The 18,162-nt window shown below is 55.7% G+C and overlaps 1 protein-coding gene across 1 annotated transcript; it reads right to left on the bottom strand.

The window, feature by feature from the left end:
* Positions 1-252: 252 nt before the first annotated feature.
* GDF6 (growth differentiation factor 6) lies at positions 253-14,108 on the bottom strand. Its single transcript, XM_083823364.1, has 2 exons — positions 13,692-14,108; positions 253-5,195 (listed from the first exon to the last, which is right to left on the bottom strand). The coding sequence occupies exons 1-2, from the start codon at positions 14,017-14,019 to the stop codon at positions 4,306-4,308; spliced, it is 1,218 nt and encodes a 405-aa protein (XP_083679490.1). The 5' UTR covers positions 14,020-14,108; the 3' UTR covers positions 253-4,305.
* Between the last annotated feature and the right edge of the window lie 4,054 nt (positions 14,109-18,162).

Genomic DNA, 18,162 nt, shown 5'->3' with positions numbered 1-18,162 from the left:
CTCTGAGGTGTGAAAAATGGACATGCTAATTTTACATATTTCAGTGAACAGACTGAACTCTCATCTACATGAAATAATGGAGAGGAAGGCTGGAACTATTGGTCATGTGGGGGATGAGGGGGTCCAGCATTTTTCCGCACACACACAAAAAAGAAAGTAAAAATATAGCCCCCCTAAATACATGTAAGAGAGAACTTGGGGTCTATAAAGGGGGAACAGCACTTGCAAAGAAAAGACTTAAGCTCCAAACCATTTCTTTTTTCATTCAAATACTCATTATTTAATTGTTCTGCTGGATAATATCTCTATTTTAGAGAAGTGTATGTCATTTTTTTTGTGTGTTTGAGCAACTCAGCCAGTGGGATGGATGAATTGGGTAACGCTCGCTGATAGGCATCCCACAGCCAGGCAGACTGACCTCAGCTGTCTTCTATCTGCTGGTGTCTGTTCCCACTACTTAATAGATTCTGCTCCCTCTTCTGGCCAGCAACATAATAAAAGAAATCATTTCCCCTTTTCAAACATGATTTTGAGCATGGGGAGTTGAGAAATGGAAAAGAAAATTCATATTACTTTGGCAGGACAAAGAGATCTGAGCTACACATCCACTGAGTTACCATATTTGGATTTCTCTGTAACAAAGGCTTTCAGTATTTGTGGTAAAAGCTGAAAAAATAGTTACTGGTATTTTTGTTCAGCTCGCTGGTTAGCACTTGGGGGGAGAGTGGGACAGGGGCAGAGAGAAAAGACCATCTGTCAGCCCTGCTGTATCCTTACGCTTCTCCTCCTCAGCACTGTGCTTTTTCTCTCAGTTTTTTACAAAAGAATATTGCAGAACTAAAAAAGGAAATGGAGAGAGATTCCGTCTTTAGGAAGAGCAGACTTGCCAAAATGGGCTCAGATGTTACATTAGCTATAGCATCCAAAGGACGTGCTCAACAAGGCCAGCGTTTCCTCTCTTGCAGCAAGTGAAGTCCAAAAGGTTTGTCTCCAAAGCAGATACTGCAGATTCTTAATGCTTAGGTATTTTTTTTTCTCGTTCTCCTAGGAGATAAAAAATCAGAGACATTTGGTAAAGGGCTTTCAAACCTTTTCTGGCCATCAGAGACGTCTCCTAAAAACCGGTTAATGTAGGAGAAGGTACAAAGGGCTCTGCAGTGCACATCCAACACACAAAATCTTCACTGTTGCTTCTTAAGGACTTCTTTTGAGGAGAGTTCTCCTAGGTCTCCCCCAGCTGGACTTTGTCTGACCAAACTCCCCAGAAGCACACCTGAGGTGCACCAGAAAGGAGAGCTCAGTGACACTGCAGCTTGCTACCAAGCGTGCCACGTACAGGCTTGCAACAGAAGCCATACTGGGCTTCACGCTGAAAGGAAACTGCATGAAAAACACGGTGTTAACCAAAGCACGGTCTGTACACCTGATGCAGTTGTGCTCCCCGGTCAGTGAAATCAAGAGGTGATTCATTCAGCCTTCAATCAATTTGCTATCTGTGAATTTTGTAAAATCTTGGCTTTTTACATTGTGTTCATTTCCAGTTTACAGCACCCGACGTGTCTTGATTACCTTTGCCCAGAGAGCGCGTTCCAGCCTGTTGGGTTGTGGATTTTCTGTGTCATTTTTCCATTGCTTTCCTCCATAATGAGAGCAGGAGCTTGGTCCATAGATCAAGGAGGTGGGAGCAGCCACCAAAATCCACGCCAGCCGGAATACCACTTTAAACCCAGCTTTAAAACCAAAGCTCTTTTTAAAGCTGCTATTCCCAAATCTACTATTAGTCATGAACTTGAAGCACTAGTAAATACTAAAGAGAAATATTCCTCTGAAAGTTGTACCGACACTAAGGCTGGACTCTTCTGCAGGTCTCTCAGCTGCTGCTGTTCAGACGCCCAGGCCCAGTCCTGCAGCCCTTTGTTCAAGCACCAGTCCAAGCAGGAGGTTTGCCAGAGAAAAGCATGCAAGATCAGATCTTGTGATCTGGTAGCAATTCCACTTTATATGAAAAGAACCTTGTTTTCAAACACGTTCCACGGTTGCCGCAAGGTAAGCAGCTCTTGCAGGTCTCGGGCATGTAAGATGAGGCTTTTTTGGGGTGTTTTGTTTTGTGACGGGGTCTCAGACCCCCCCGGGCTTCCTGCACTCGAGAGCACCCCGTCCTCTGCACACATTGTCATGAGAGAGGACGGGACTTCTCTTACTGAAACAACTACTCAGTGAATAGTTCTTCATTATCTACGAGATAACCAGGAAAGATTTAATAAATATATTACCCATTGCATCAAAAAAATAAATATCATTTATAAAACATTCATTATCTTTTGCTCATCGTCATAATACAGTGTATATACACGTGCCCAGTACAGATGAGATTTACAAACGGTTGCCTGAATTTTTCCACTTCATGCATTCTCCCACTTACAGTACCGTAAATCACCGCATCAAATGCATAAAATCATAATGCAGCTTCTTGCAAATTTCTGCCACCAGTACATACCAAAGATCTTGTGAGAGTACAAAAAGTCTTCGAATAGGAAGAATGGCTTTAGGTAAGTCTTAAAGTGGCACTTGCTCCAACTCAGCTCTGCAGCATTTTAGCACTGGAGCCAACATTTGAGAGCTCAGATCTGCTTAACCAAAATAATAGAACATATAAAAGCAAGCTGACTTTTTGGAAAAAAAAAAGTTTAATAATACAGTAATAGTTGTAGTATCGTCCAGTAAAGGTGTATTGTAAAAATGTTCTGAATATTAATTTACCTCAGATAACTTTAGAGTTGTAAATACTTGCATTATAGTGAGGTAGACAGTAAAAAAAAAAAAAAAAAAAAAAGTCTTTTCTCCATCATTAGCACAGAATTAAAATCTTGTAATAATATTTTAAGGAAATGATAATGTTAAGTAAGAATGAAATATTTGATTAATGCTTAATTCTGTACAACTCAAATATAAACTTTTAAAAATATTAGAAATTATAACATTTCGAGTGCATATAATGTTTTGTACATTTAAAAAAAAAAAAAGAAATGCCTGTTGTTCATCTCCATTTTGCACTTTTCAGTCTGTTTAAATAAACGAATATTTACAACTTTTATATGAACAACAGTGCATCCCAGGCAAAATGTGCATTTTAAATTATTGCTCCTGGTCGAGTCTTTTTACTAGCATTTTATATTATTATTCTCTTCTCTCTCTTTTTTATTTTTTTTTCCTTTTTCCACCCATTTGTAGCTCTGCGACACCGGAGAAGCTAACGACTCCGGCCATCGGTGGGGGAAAGCCTGAGCCTACAAACAGTTGCATCAGGAAAAGGGCTCGGCACGCCTCCAAGTGCGCTTTCCTCGGGTGAAGCTGAGCCCAAAGGTGGGAAGGGACCAGCAAGCGGACATAAATGCCTTTTCCAGCGCCACTTGTGCGTGTAATACTGCTGCAGGTTGCCGGAGCCCCCGAGCTGGGGCTGCCCAGGGATCCGGAGCTGCCCAGGGATCCGTCCCCGCGTTGCTGCACTTGGTCGTGAAATCCGAGGGAGTTTTCCTTTCCCCTTCACCCCGCTTGTGCTTTCTGTAACACTTCGCTCTTTTCACAGTTTTTTTTTCATTGCTGTCTTAAAATATAACCTAACTGGTAATTACAATCTTGAGCAATTCTTTTTTTTTTTCTTTCTTTCTTTCTTTTTTTTTTTTTTTCCTCGAGGGGGAGGGAGAAGGGGGAGGCTATTTGTGGCCGGTAATCTTGCAGGAATGTGAAAGAGAGAGGGCAGAAATGAAATAGCCCTTTTCAGAGGAACTTCAGAGACGGGGCTCGGTCCGCTCCCTCTCCCTCCCCCAGTTATTTTTTTTTTTTTGTGCTTGGGGAATTGCCTTCACCTTCGGAGGGAGGGGAGATGGCCAGATAAAGCCCGGGGGTGGGGGGGAGGCACGGGAAGGGAGACCCGGTGGGGCGCTAGGAGGAGGAGGAGGAGGAATTGGAGGAGGAGAGGAGGAGGAGGAGAGGAGGAGGAGGAGGAGGAGGAGGAGGAGGAGAAGGAGAGGAGGAAGAGGAGAGGAGGAGGAGGAGGAGGTGAGGAGGAGGAGGAAGAAGATAAGGAGGGGAGGAGGAAGAAGAGGAGGAGGAGGAGGAAGAAGAGGAGGAGGAAGGGAATAGGAGGAGGAGGAGGAGGAAGGGAAGAGGGGGACCATCGTCCTCCCCGCGGCTCCCGGCTCCCCGCCGCCCCCCTCCTCGCCCTTCCTCGCTCTTCGTCCGACGTCTTCCTCGCCCTCCGCCGCCAGGCGCAGCCCCGGCCCCCCGCCGAGGGGCGCCCGCCCGCTACCTGCAGCCGCACGACTCGACCACCATGTCCTCGTACTGCTTGTACACCACGTTGTTGCCCGCGTCGATGTAGAGGATGCTGATGGGAGTCAATTTGGTGGGCACGCAGCAGCTGGGCGGCGTGGAGCCGGGGTCCATGGAGTTCATCAGGGTCTGGATGATGGCGTGGTTGGTGGGCTCCAGGTGGGAGCGCAGCGGGAAGTCGCACACCCCCTCGCAGTGGTACGCCTCGTACTCCAGGGGGGCGATGATCCAGTCGTCCCAGCCCAGCTCCTTGAAGTTGACGTGCAGCGGCTTCTTGCTGCAGCGCAGCCTCGCCTTCTTGCCGTGCCTCTTGCCGTGCCGGCTGGCCGAGGCGGTGCGGCGCTGACGGGGCGGCCGGCGGCCGGCGGGGGGAGGAGGAGGAGGGGGCGGCGGCGGAGGAGCCCCCAGCTCTGCCCGCAGCTCCCCGAGGAGGCTCCGCCGCCGGGAGCGGGTGAAGACCACCAGCAGCGCCCTCTCCTGAGGCGGCCTCGTCCCCCTGCCGAAGCCCAGGCCGCGCAGGTCCAGCCAGCGGCGGGGCGGAGGGGAGCCGCGGCCGGGCGAGGCGCGGAGCTCCAGGCAGAGCTGCCGTCGGGGCCGCTCCCCCCGCAGGCCCTGGCGCACGTCGAACACCTCCCAGCCGCCCGGCCGGGCCTCCAGGCTGCGGGAGCCCAGCGGCAGAGGGGAGAGGCAGGGGAAGAGCTGCAGGACGGGGGCGGCCGGAGGGGGCGGAGGGGGCGGCGGGCGGCCGCGGGGGGGGCGGCGGAACAGGCGCAGCTCGGCCCCCACCAGCTCCTCCTTGTCCGAGAGGGTGGACACGTCGAACAGGTACTTCTGGCGCCTCAGGGGAGCGGGAGAGAGGTCGTCTGCGGGGGGGAGAAAAGAGAATTGAAAGGGAGTGCTCGGGGAGGGTGAGCTGAGGGGGGTACGGGGATGGGGAGGGAGGGAGGGCAGGGCGCCCCAAAACCACCCCGGAGGGACCCCTGGGCCTGAGGTGGGGTCGGGGGGCAGAGGGAGGGGAAGGGATGGGGATGGGGATGGGGATGGGGATGGGGATGGGGATGGGGATGGGGATGGGGATGGGGATGGGGATGGGGATGGGGATGGGGATGGGCAGGGAAGAAAGAGAAGAGAAGAGAAGAGAAGAGAAGAGAAGAGAAGAGAAGAGAAGAGAAGAGAAGAGAAGAGAAGAGAAGAGAAGAGAAGAGAAGAGAAGAGAAGAGAAGAGAAGAGAAGAGAAGAGAAGAGAAGAGAAGAGAAGAGAAGAGAAGAGAAGAGAAGAGAAGAGAAGAGAAGAGAAGAGAAGAGAAGAGAGAAGAGGAGGAACCGCACCAGACAGGAGATCCCATTCCCACACCAGAGGCAGCACATGGCAGCCCCTACTCACGCATGGCCTTGGCCAATCAGCCCAGCCAGCATCCACAGTGTGCTTGGATACATATATACATATGTACATATATACTTATATGTTCTTCTTCAAGAGAAAAAAAATAGACTTCTTTTTTGACACATGGGTGTACAAAATGCAGCACAGAAAGCAAACCAGATTCCCCTGAGCTGCTTTCCAATAAAATGTTTACAGCCCAGCAAATACAAAAATTCCCAAAGCCCCCGGGTTTCCCCAGAAGCTAGTAAAGCTTGTGTATATTTCAATAGTAAAAGTGTCACTGGAGCCTCTGTTCAGCAGCCCCTCGCCGCTTTTCTAAACCCAGCCTGCTCCAGAGGCCGAAAGGGAGCCTAAAGAAATATACAGCCCCTGTTATTTATTGATACCAAAGGTCATCGCTATTCCTAATCAGTGTATTTCACAACCTCGGCTCTACTTGACAGGTCTGGGGGAACCTCCGGGGGGGGGGGGGGGGGGCAGGAGGGACAACGGGATGATTTATGGAAACCAAGACCTTCAGGCATGCCACAGCGATGTAAAAATGAGTGCGGCTCAGCACGCAGGCCAGCAGCGCGGATTTACGCACCGGAGAGTCGCGGTGCGTGGCTGCGCGTTCCCACAGCCACCGAGAGGGAAGAGATGGAGTGTGGGGGCTCCGGTGGGGATGGTGGGGAAGAAACCTGCCCCAGTGGCTGCCCCGGGGAGAGAAAGCCCTCTCGGGGGGATCCCGGGGGGGGACTGTGAGAAACAACCCCCGAAAGATGGGGATGTCCTAGGTGATGGCAACAGCTTCTCTATAGACCCGAAAAAAAAAAAAAAAAAGATAGGTAAAAACGGCCCTGGGGAGCGGCGCAGAGGGGGGTCAGCCAGAAGGGGGTGTGCACCCCGAGGGCACGACCCAATCCCCCAAACCCCTCTCCTCCTCCTCCTCCTCCTCGCCTGTCGCCCCCCCAGCGCTGCCTGCGCGCACACGGCCGGGGGCACCTGGTGGGCGCAGCGGGGGCTCCTGGCATCGCCGGGCTGCGGCGAAGCTTTCCGCCTCCTCCCCTTCCCCAGCGACCCCCAGGGACGCAGAGCAGCCCCTTAACCCTGCCCCCACCCCCGGGGTTAGGATGCGGCCCCCTTACCCCTGCCCTCAGCCCCCGGCTTTAGGACCGGCCACGGCTCCATCTCTGCTGGGGGGCGGGGGGGGGGGGCAAGTTTGGTTCCCGAGGGAGATGCTCGCCCTCTTCGGCACTCCCCTTTCGGCATGGGCTGGAGGGGGGAGCGAGGGGCTGCTTCCAGCCCCGTGTCCCTCCGGAGCCAAATCTCCTCCCCCAGCCCTTTCTCGGGGAAGGGCACAGGTGGCAGCGCGGCGCGGCCCCGCCGGGGGTGTGGGTTAGGAGGCAGGGAAACGGGGGGACAAATTCCCCGCGGGTCCCTGCTGCAGGGGTTGCGAAGGCTCTGCAGACCCTTTTGGGGGGGGGGCAAGGGGGCAGCCAGCTCCGCTCTGCGGCCCCCAGAGTTTGCCCCGGGGGGGGGGTGGCCGTGCAAAACGCGCTCTCCACCGGCACCCTCCCAGGCCGCAGCCTGGCGGGGCTGGGGCACGGCGGTGGCCCGTCGTGTGGCACGGCACGCTGGGGACACGGCCACCGGGAGCAGGAAGGTGGCCCCGGGCGAGCGGGGCCGCGAGCCGGGCTCCGGCGGCAGCAGCTCCGCGGTGGAAAAGTCCCGCTGGTTGCGGCGGTTCCCGGCTCTTCTGTCAGCGAGGGGCAGGGATCCCGGTTGTTTCAAACAAGAGGCTTCGGATCCGATCAGATAAACGCTATTTATTCGCTCTCGTAACCTAATAATTCCAGATGAATACATAATCCTAACCCGGGACTGGCTCGCTCCCAGTGCGGTCGAGAGGGTGGGAAAAAAAAAAAAAAAAAGAGGAGGAAAAGAAAAAAAAAGTACGGAAAAAAAAAATCAGGGAGAGAAAGCGGCACCTCGGGAGCCTCCAGAAGCAGGGCAGGGGTGGCTCTGCTTTGGGGACCTTTGTTCCGGCACACAGGACAAGGAAGGCGAGGGGACACCCGGGCTGTCCCCATCCCTTTGTGCGACCCGGGACTCGGCATCTCCGGGTTTCCCCCGAAGCAGAGAAGGGTTTGGGGCGAACCCCGTGGTTTCTACCACCCTGCTCAAAGCTCTGCCTTTTTCTCGGGCCAGCTGAGGCTGTCCCTATTGTTATTCCTGTTCCTGAATTATTTGGAGAGAGCCGGGCAGGGGAAAGCACACGTCGCTGCAAACGCCCCGAGGGGCTGTGTTTATGCTCGCAGCGTTAATTTAGACGAATGTTAGCTACGTAAGGGGCATTAGCCTTATTTCCACTCGCCGTTGTTTATTTTTGCAGGCCAAGATAAAATATTGGGGGCGGGCAGGGGGGGAGAGAGAAAGGAGCAGGCTACGCCGGATTTAAGCGTGTGCCACCGGCGGGGGACGGAGCAGAGCCCTCCCCAGGGCTTCGGGACAAGGACAGGGGCAGGGACAGGGGCAGGGACAGGGGCAGGGGTCGGGGGGGCTGTGCCGAGCCCCCTGCCCGCCCCTTCCCCGGCTTCGCCCCGCTTGGCGGTGCCGGCGGCTCTGCCGTCCCCGCGGCGAAACCCCTTTCGTGGCCGCGACGTTTCCTTTAGTTCCCCGTGGGAAGCACCTCGGGCTTCCCGGCTCCTCTTTGTCGCAGGCAGCCCGGCCTTTGAGGCGAGCCGGGGGTTAAGGAAGGCTACACCGAGTTTCCCTTTTCATGGCAGATCAGGTACCGGGCTGCCGGCCAATACATCAGGGCTCGGATCTGAACTTTACATCACTGCAAATTATACCCAAAACCGCATTCGAGAAGAATTTTCCCCCGTTCCCGAATTCTCTTTCGAGCCGTATTTAAACTCGCAAACCAAAAGCACATTCGCAGTTTTAAAAGACCCCTCGCAGCCGCTCGCTGGAAATTAAAGCCCGGGTAATTGGGACGGGCTGTCCCTTGCCTGCGGAGTCGCAGCGCTGACAGGTATTTGCCTTCGGAGCCCTGCGAACAAGGGGCTGCCTCCCCACGTGTGGTATTTCCCCGGCTCTCAAGTCCTCGGCTCCGATCGTTTGGTTTTTTTTTTTTTTTTTGTTACACCGGCTTGAGGAGATCGAAACGTTTCGTTCGCCCGGCTGGCGAGTTACAGGGGGAAGACGGACGAATTCCTCGGGCGAGTTCCCAAATCTACCCAAAGCCGAGCAAACCACCGTGTGGGTGTGGGGGGGCTGTTTCCAGCCCCAAAACGCGGCGGGGAGGCACACGGCTGCAACCTACCTTCCATCCCCGGCTCGCAGCATCCGTGCCGGGAAGGCTGCCCCGGGATGGGCAGCGGCAGCCCCGGTCCCCGGCTCGGTTTCGCCGCTTCCCAGCAGCCGGTCCCGGTCCCCGAGAGCTCCGCAGGGGGCTCCGGGGGGCTCCGGGGAGGCTCCGGGGGGCTCCGGGCTCCGGGTCTGCCCGCCCCGCCGCGGGAGATGCGCTGGGGAGGAGAGGGGCTTCCCCGGGGGGGCTCTGCCTGCCGTAAGAGACACCAGCACCCCCCTCGTCTGCCACCGTTTCGCCCCCCGAAATATTTCGATCGACGAGAAATCACGGCGTCTTCCTGCCCCTCCCGGCTTCGTTCGCGTCGCCGAAACGGGACCGAATATCCCCGGGGCTCGGAGCTAAGAAAAGCAGCGAGGGGACGCTTCGGAGGATTATTTCTGGGCTGGAAGAGCCGGGATGCAGGGAAGAAAAAAAAAAATCCAAACAATATCCAGATCTGCCCACAACTAGCAAGGGCTGAAACTTCCCCTCTCGCTCGGAAACCGCATTTCAGGCACACAACGACTCCCGATCGCAGCCTGCCGCGAAATCTCCAGCACAAGGGAACGAGCATTTCTCCGACCAGCTGCTTTTTTTCTCCAGGACTGCGAAGGGAGGAGGAGAACGAGTACGGCGAGGCTGCGGGCTGGGGGCTCAGCCGCTGCCCGGGCTTGGCCCGGGGCTGCTCAGGGTTTTCTCGCCTCCCGGTTCCCGGTTGGGGTCAGCCCAGCCCTGGGCGCTGGAAATTGGGCAGCCCCAAAGCGGAGAGCTCGATCCCACCGTTCTCAAAATAATAATAATTAAAAAAAATAAAAATCATCGTAATAATCATAATAATAATAAAAGGGGGCCTCCTAGCAAGCCCTGCCGGGGGATTTCTGGATTAAAAATAATGATAATAAAATAAAATAAAAATCGGTTGTAGGATGGGGCTCGAAATGAGCATCCTGACACGCTCGAGCCCCCACTACCCCTTAGCCGAGCGACCCCGCAGCGCTACCTGTGCCGCGGGCGCTGCGCGTCCCCGCTCCGCCACTGCCCGCGGAGGATTCCCGAAAGAAAACGAACGCAAACTAAGGAAAAAAAAAAAAAAAGGAAAAAAAATCATCGAAAAAAACCCCACATTTTTCACCCAGTTTGCTCCGGTAACGGCTTTAGCGCTCGCTCCTCGCCCGGGCGCACGGCTGGGCTTGGAAGCGGCTGCTCGCTGCCTCGCCGCGGCCGTCTGGTGTGCATTAGTGTTTTTATAAGGGGCTCAAACAAATCGAATACAAGGTCACCAAATAATTAACAGTTGCGAATTCCCTCCTTCCCCATTAAAATACTTCCCCGCTTATATTTCATTTTCCTCCTGCCAACGACAACACTGCCTGGGCAAAAGGCGCTGCGCGGATTGCACTGCGGCGCAGCTCTCGGTCCGCCCAGAAACCCGCTGTTTTGCATCAACATGTTGCACCAGAGGAACTCCGAGAGGGATTTACGCTCTTTCCTTCTGCCCCACGAACAGCCGGACCACCTCCAGCCCCTGCCCGGGGGCTCTCCCCTTCCTCCTCGCCCCCCTCGCTACCCTAAGGGCAGCGCACCCCAAGCCCATCCGATGGAGCCGGCGGAGGAAAAAGGGAGGAAAAAAGGGGACGAGCTCACGTTGCCGTCTCCCCGTCCCTGCCGGGCGAAAATCCCGCTGCTCCGGGAGCCTTTCGGCCCCAAAAAGGGGGAGGCGAGACGAAACCCCGGCAGCCCCCCCCCCCACCACCACCCGTGGGTGCTGCTCCTCCAGGGACACCCCGCTGAAAATCGCGCATCCCTCGCACGATTTAGTTTTCGGTTTGTTCCGAGCCATGCCGCCGTTCGTGCTCCTTGTGGCTTTGCTTGTTTAGGGGCTGCCTTATCCAGCTCCCTCCCGCTTTCCTTATTTTTTTTTCCTTTTTTTTTTTTTTTCCTGCCTGGTGGAGCCCTTGCAGCTCCTAATTGTCCTGCCTTGCCGTGGAGCGCCAATGCTGGGGGTCCTGAGGCCAGCGAGAGCACCATCTGCGTTTTAATGAGTTACTTCATGTGCCAACAGTAATTTTCCTACATTCAGCTAGGTCCTGTCTGATCTTGCGACCGTAACAAGGGGGAGCGAGTGGGGGGCGGGAGGGGGTGGAGAAGGGGGAATCGCAAATCCTTCCCCCCCACACTTTCTGCACTCTTTCTATCGCTAGGAAAAAAAAATGCATATATATATATATATGTACGTATATATGGCAGTGGTGTGGCTCTCGAGCTAGCCTGAAAGGGATCCTATTAGCTCCAGGGGGAAGGAAAGAAAGAAGCCGAGAGCAGGGTGCGATGGCTGGGGCCGGGCCGGGCCGTCCTGGGGTGCAAACCCCATCGGGGAGCGATGCTGTGCGGCCAAAACCGCCCCCTTATTCCGCTACAGTCCCCCCAAACCCTGCCGACAAGGTAGAGCCACGGCCGTAGGTAAAGCTCAGCCCGTCTAATTGGGTCCATTTGGGCGGCTATATTGTCTGCAAATGAATCGACAGCAAGTTTCCCCCCCCCCCCCCCCCGCCCCGCTTTCCCCGAGCAAAGGCTGCTCATCAGCAGCACCACCGCAGCTCGCCAATTAAGCGGGCTAGGAGCCCACGGGGAGGTGGGCAGTAAACCAGCTCCCACTTCAGAGGAACGGAAGCTTCTCTTGAAGTTTTTTTGGTGATGTGCCATTGGCTGGTCCGCTTCATTACGGGAGACTAGACAATATTTGATATGTTATGACATGAACACTCAATTAGATCACTGAGTTGAAATACTCCAATCAGTGGCTTGATGCTAAGCAACCCTCCGAAGGTCCAGCAGAAGGTCACAGCCTGTGACACATCAAATCAAAATCAATGGGGGAAAAGTGAGGCTTTCCCTTAATCAAACCGGGACTTCTGTTAGCAAATCACTTCCCCCGGAGTACAATCTCCCATGCAGCAAGATGAGCTAAATTTGTTAAATTAACTGTCTTTCTTCGGCTTAGCAAGAATAGGATGATCTCGATTATCTCCCCCGATTTTCCTGCGGGGCAAAAGCGGCCGAGGCCGTTCTTTTAAGGCTGAGCTTTCGAAACCCTGTGCCTGGAAAGTCCCCCACCCGCACCCCCTTTTTTAAAAGACCTTCATGGGGCGAAGGCAGAAAGCAAAACCCTCCTGTCCCCTGCCCCTTGTCCCTTGTCCCCTGTCCCTAGGAGCCGTCTGGGCACCGCGGGGGCACCGACCCGCGCCCCCAGCCCCGACGGCGCCCCCGGCCCCGGCACCCAAGGGGCGCAGAGGGACACCCAAGCCCCCGAGCCGGGTGGGGGGGACACACGGGGACAAGGACGGGGGCCAGAGCTGGCCCCTGCAGGGGGTGTAGGGGAGGAGAGGCTGAAGGCTCGCAGAGGGATCCGGGTTGGTTTTGGGGCTGCGCGGCCGCTGCAGCTCCGGGGAGCCGTGGGGTTTGCGCGGTGCCGTGTTTTGTCGCCAAAATCGAGGGGTCCCGGCGAGTCCCGGGGGATCCCGGGAGGGGGCTGCGGGGTCTTCAAGCGGGGGGGAAGGAAAAGACGCGCAACCTTCGTTAAGAACCTCTTAATGAGTCTGTCATTAACGGCCCGCAAACCGGCACAATGCGAATTAATAAATACCTAAATAAATCAATAGCTATCCGGGGGGCATTTTGAGGGAAGGGAATTTCTGTTTTCCCCTGGACCCGCACGCAACCTGCGCCCTCTGCCCTGAGTCCGAGCTATAAAAGACCGAGGGGAAAGCCGAGCGAGCCCACCCCCCCACCCCCCCCCCGGGGCTGCGGGTCGCGGAGGGGTCCCGGGAGGCCAGCGGCATCTCTGCTGCCTTGGGGACAGCGGGGTCAAGGCCTGGGACCCTGCTGTCCCCGTCCTACCTGTGCCTCTCCCTCCTCCGGGCTCCCCTCGAGGGGCGCAGCCCCTGCCCCGAGGGAGCCGAGGGCCGGGTCCTCCTCATCCACGGCCACCCCCGGGGCTGTCCCCACATCCAGGACTTTTAAAGCAAGCGGGATGCGGCCCCAAACAGGCGGCAGCCCGCAGCTGAGCCCCGCTCCGCCCCCCCCGTCGGGGCCCGGCGCTACCTGGGCTCGGAGCGGCCCCGGCCAAACGCCGCAGCCCGGCCCCGGCGCTTCCCGGTGCTCTCGCAGGTAAATCCCGATAAAGCAGGGCGGCTTTAGGCAGCGAGTGTTTGCCCTCGGTCAGTTTGAACTTTCTATTTGCCTTAGAGCTGAAGCGATAAGGGAGAGATCTTTTCTTTGGCAGAAGGAAATAAACCAGAAGAGCTTTTTCTTTTCTTTTTTTTTTTTTTCTTTCATTTTTTTTTTCCAAGGTTGCATTTACACCCGTGCTTCGCCTGCAGATCGGGGGCTGCTTTCTCCCTGCCCCCGAGCCGATCTGGGGACGACCACGCGTGGGTCCCGCACGCAGCTCCGGGATTCGCGCTGCGGGCCACTTTGCTTTAAAATAAATGCACGAGTTCCCCAAAGACACCGAGAGGAAGGAAAATAAAAAGAAGGAAAGGAAAGAAGAAGAAGAAGAAGAAAAAAAAAAGCCTAACCCAAAAAATAAAGCACGCTGCGGGGAGATGGGGGGGCGTAGGGGGGGGGGTCGGCGCTTACCTTGTCCCCTATCCACGAAACTAGTGATGGTGTTGGCGGACTTGGAGGACTGGAAAAAGCTGGCGTTGATGCCCAGCTTCTCGGCGATGGAGTAGGTCCTGAAGAGGGACAGCATGTACTCGTGGGGCTCCGCCCTGGGGGGCGCCCGGCCCCCGGGCTGTCCCCCCTGCCTCTGCCGGCTCTCCCGGGGGGACCGCGGCGCCCTGCGGCCCCTGCCGCCCTTGGCGAGCTCCTCGGCGGCGGGGAGGGAGGCCGGGAGGCAGCACGGTAAATCCCAGAGGAGGCCGGCGAGCAAGGCGGCGGAGAGCAGGGCCCGGCTCGCATTCATAGCGATCGCGGCGGGGCGGCGGCCCGACGTGAGGCTCCGGCGGCCCGACGTGCGGCGGGGACTGCGCGGCGGAGCGGCGCCGAGCGGGGAACTGCACCCGGGCGGGCCCGGCCCGGCTCGGCCCGCCCCGCCCCGCCGCCGCCCGGACCGCCCCGCCGCCCCCGGACCGCCCCGTGGGGCGGGCTGGGTGCCCGAGCCGGCCGGCGGCGGGGGGCCAAGGGAGGGCCAAGGAGGGCGAAGGGGGGAGAAGGGTGCTCGGTGGGGTCGGGGAGGGGAAGGGGAGACGCGGGGAGAGGGGAGGGGAGGGCTGATGGGGAGCCCCACGGGGTGCGGGGCACCTGCGGAGCCGGGGGGGGGGCGGCTCTGAGCCAGCCCCGGGTCACGTCGCAAGTGACAGTCCCGGCTACCTGAAAGGAGGTGTGGGGAGCTGGGGGTCGGCCTCTTCTCACGGATAACTGGTGATAGGACTAGAGGGAATGGCCTCACGTTGCGCCAGGGAAGGTTCAGGCTGGAAATGGGGAGACATTTCTTCTCAGAAAGAGCAGTCAGGCATTGGGACGGGTTGCCCAGGGAGGTGGTGGTGTCACCGTCCCTGGGGGTGTTCAAGGAAAGGTTGGACGTGGTGCTTGGGGACACGGTTCAGTGGGAGACATTGGTGGCAGGGGGGTGGTTGGACCAGGTGATCTTGGAGGGCTTTTCCAACCCTAATGATTCTGTGATTCTGTCTTTCTCTTAAAATCTGCCTGAGAGGAACCACCCCAAGAGGAGCAGGGTGCCGGGCTGGGGCCCAGGAATGGCAGCACTGGACCTGCACCACCTGCAGGATCAGCAGGGCAGCCGGGGCAGCCTGCTCCCAGCAGGGCCCACCCAGGTCCCTCCTGCACTGTCGGAAGGGTTCACCCACCCAGATCCATGTGGCTTTTCAGAAAATTGCGTCCCCTGTTGTAAGACTTGTCTATCCAAATGATTACATCCATCCACCTCTGTGGTTCACAGCCCTGGACAAAGAGGACAAATTTGCACAATCCCGTCTCTCCTGCTCCCTCCTTGCTTCTTCCCAGCTTCTCCTTGTTACCCTGCCTGAACCATAGCACTCTTTCTGCACGCAGCCACAAGCCATCCTCCTCTGCTTCCCCACGTTGCTCTGCCCTGTGCTGAGCTCCCCTGCTCTCCTCTCCTCATCTTCCCCCGCTGTCCTCTTCCCCATTTCTTCCATGAGGAAGGTGAGGGGGGCACTCAAAGCCAACAAGGGGCTTGGGTCCCAAGTCACCGAGACATCTCCACCAGGGAACAAGACCACGCTGGGGCAGCCCCACACGATGCTGAGCGGGCTCCCTGGGCTGGTACTGGTCCGTGCCAGCCAGCGCTTTCCCAGCCAGCTCCCAGGCTTGCTCCAAGCTGTGGCTTTTGCCAGGGGCTGCCCCCAGCCAGCACTCTGGATGGGATCACGTGGATGTGGGACACGCCGTATCACTTGGATTAGAGAGGGCCAGCCCTTGGCTTGGCTTCTTTCTTGTCTTTCGCTTCTCATGCCCATCCCCTGGCTTCACGTCCCCCCTCGTGTTCGTTCCCTTCCCTTTTATCTGCTGCCTTCTGCTCCCCTCCCCTCAGCCCTGCTGCTCCGGTGCCTCACTTTTGTTCCTTCTGCTCCCCTTTGCCGTTCTCATCCTTTCTACTCCATGCTGAGCATTTGGGCTATTTTTTCTTGCCGTGACCCACTTTCTGCTGGAGCCTTATCACTCCTTCTTTTTTGTTTCCTCCTGCCCCTTTTGTGCCCTCCTCACCCTTTCCACGCTCCTTTCTGCTATCTCCCATCAGCTGCCCAGCTCCAGTTTCTTCTCTGCCAACTTCTGCCCAACCTGAGTCCCCTGGGGCCCATTCTTTTCTGTCGTGCTGCATTTCATTGTCCTATTTTCTCTTTTCTGATATTGTTCCGCTTCCCACATCCCCTCCTTGTGGTGCCCAGCACTGCTGCTACTGCACTGCTGCCCTTTCCCACTCCCACCCCGCTGTTTTCCAGGGTCCCCCTGCAGCTCCCCACGTGCCTGTTCCCTTCCTCCCTTTGTCTCTCAGTCCCTCTCTCCTCTTCCCTCTTTGTTCTCTGCTTTTTCCTCCACTGGCCTCCTGGTGGTTTCATACTAATGCAGAGCTGCAAGGGTCGAGTGGTCCCGAGAGCACCTCTCATCCCGCTGACTTCATTTCTACCTGCTGCTTTCGCGCTTTTTATGCACTCTCTAAAATCGACTCAGACGGCTGCTCTCCACCCCCATTTGTGTATCATGGGCCCGATTCGAAGCCCCTTGCACTCAACGGGGGTCTTTCCGTGGCTTGGGTCACCTCTCGGTGCTCGGGCTGTCGTTACTCCCGCACACCGGGGCACACCCGACAGCGTAAGCAGGTAGCAGAAACAGCAGCATTACCCAACCCGTGCTGCCCCTCGGTCTGTTTATGGCAGCGTCAGGCCCCGTCCTATTGACATGACCGAAGACAATGCCATTGTTCAAGAGCATGCAGTTAATTGTCACGACAGCGAGCTAAGTGAACGACGGAGCGCAAGGAACTGAGAAGACGCGGTGTGCCGCGGTCCCATCAGCGCGAGGGACTCGCAAGTCCCCAGATGCCTGGAGAAGTTTGGGGTCATACTGGGGAGGAGAAAATTGGGAGGCTCAGGGCCCACGAACCAAGGTGGCGGCCCCGGGGCTTGCGGCTCGGCACACGGCACGATGCCGGCAGCAGCAACAATGAGAGCAGGGAAAAAAAGAATAGCCGCGGCCAGAAAAGAATAATAGCATTTTTATTTTTTTTAAAATGGTTTCCTTTCCGGTTTTCTCAACAATAAAAGTTGGACGGATTTCAGGTTATAATTGCATTATAAATATTTTGTAACAATTTTCTGTTTGATATACATTTCTCCAAGCTGAAGCAATTTGGGGAAGCTTTCTAAACCGCAGTTTTAAAAGCTGTTTCCTGAATTTCCTTGCACAAGGACACACAATTTTCACATGTTTCGAATTTCTTGCTTTCTGTCAATTTTTCTATTCTGGAAAAAAGAATCACCAGAGGCAAAATCTGAAAACCAGGAGACGGCTAAAAGCAAATACATTTTTTTTTCCCCCTGAAAACTTAATGGAAATTTCTCTTGTTATTATCACAAAAGGAGCAGCATTGTTTGGGGCTAGTGTCAGAGGTGGAAATTCATCCCTGCACAAGTGGTCGAGCGATGGCCTAAGCAATACCCGGTGCATCTCTATTTTGTGGGTTCTTGGAAGATCTACAAAAGGTGTGCGAGTGGCATTTGTACAGAGCTGACCAGTTTGCAGGCAGTCCCTCTTACTCTCTTTTATTTTTCAATTATTATTTTTTTTTCAGCTAGACTGTGGTTTATTTTAACATGAACGACCCATCGTAGGCTTTTATTTCTGTGACCCCAAGTCATCGTCTGTTAGGATGACTAGCGAATACACCCAGTCACAATATGGACTTCTTCCCCCTTTACCACAAACAGCTCTTAAAGGCTGTGTTCAAATCACGTAATCAGGGGGTAGGGATTCCTACGGGCATGGCAGTCAGCATAACGTTTTCTGAAACGCCCGTGTGGTCCATATGTGCTGATTTCCAGCCTTACAACAGCCCCCACACGCCGTGGCTGTGAACGGGACTTGTCTTCCAAAGGCCCCAGGTTTGGGGCATGAAGCTCCCGTTGGTTTTAGCTACAACATATTTAGCATCTCTGCTTCCTTGCTGCAGCACTCCCGAGAATGTTGTTGTGCAGTGCCCCGTACTAGCAGGAATATTCGTGTTTTCAGGAGGTGGCTTTTGACCCAAAAGTTGCTTCCACTTCCCAGAGCCACCTTCCTCCTTCCAGCTCCTCTCCCTCTCCGTGCACATCGGGCTTCCTGCTCCTGGCTCACAGCATCCTTGAGGACAGAGCACTGAGCTCCCTTGTCCTGGCCCACCACATTAGCCAAATTTTGTGTTTTCGCTCGATACAGCAAACCATCACTTTTTCTTTTTCTCGGCGTGCATGTTTCAGCTGGCACACTTTAAAAACTGTTACATAAACCTCAAAAGCCTAAGCAGACCAAGAATTTTAACCATCAAAACAAGAGCATGCGAACCAAAAGGCGGTGAAAATAGCCAGAG

Source organism: Anser anser (genome assembly GCF_964211835.1).
Source record: "Anser anser genome assembly, chromosome: 2".
NCBI lineage: Eukaryota > Metazoa > Chordata > Aves > Anseriformes > Anatidae > Anser > Anser anser.
The sequence above is the reverse complement of the archived record's forward strand: the minus strand, read 5'-3'. Positions and strand labels throughout refer to the sequence as shown.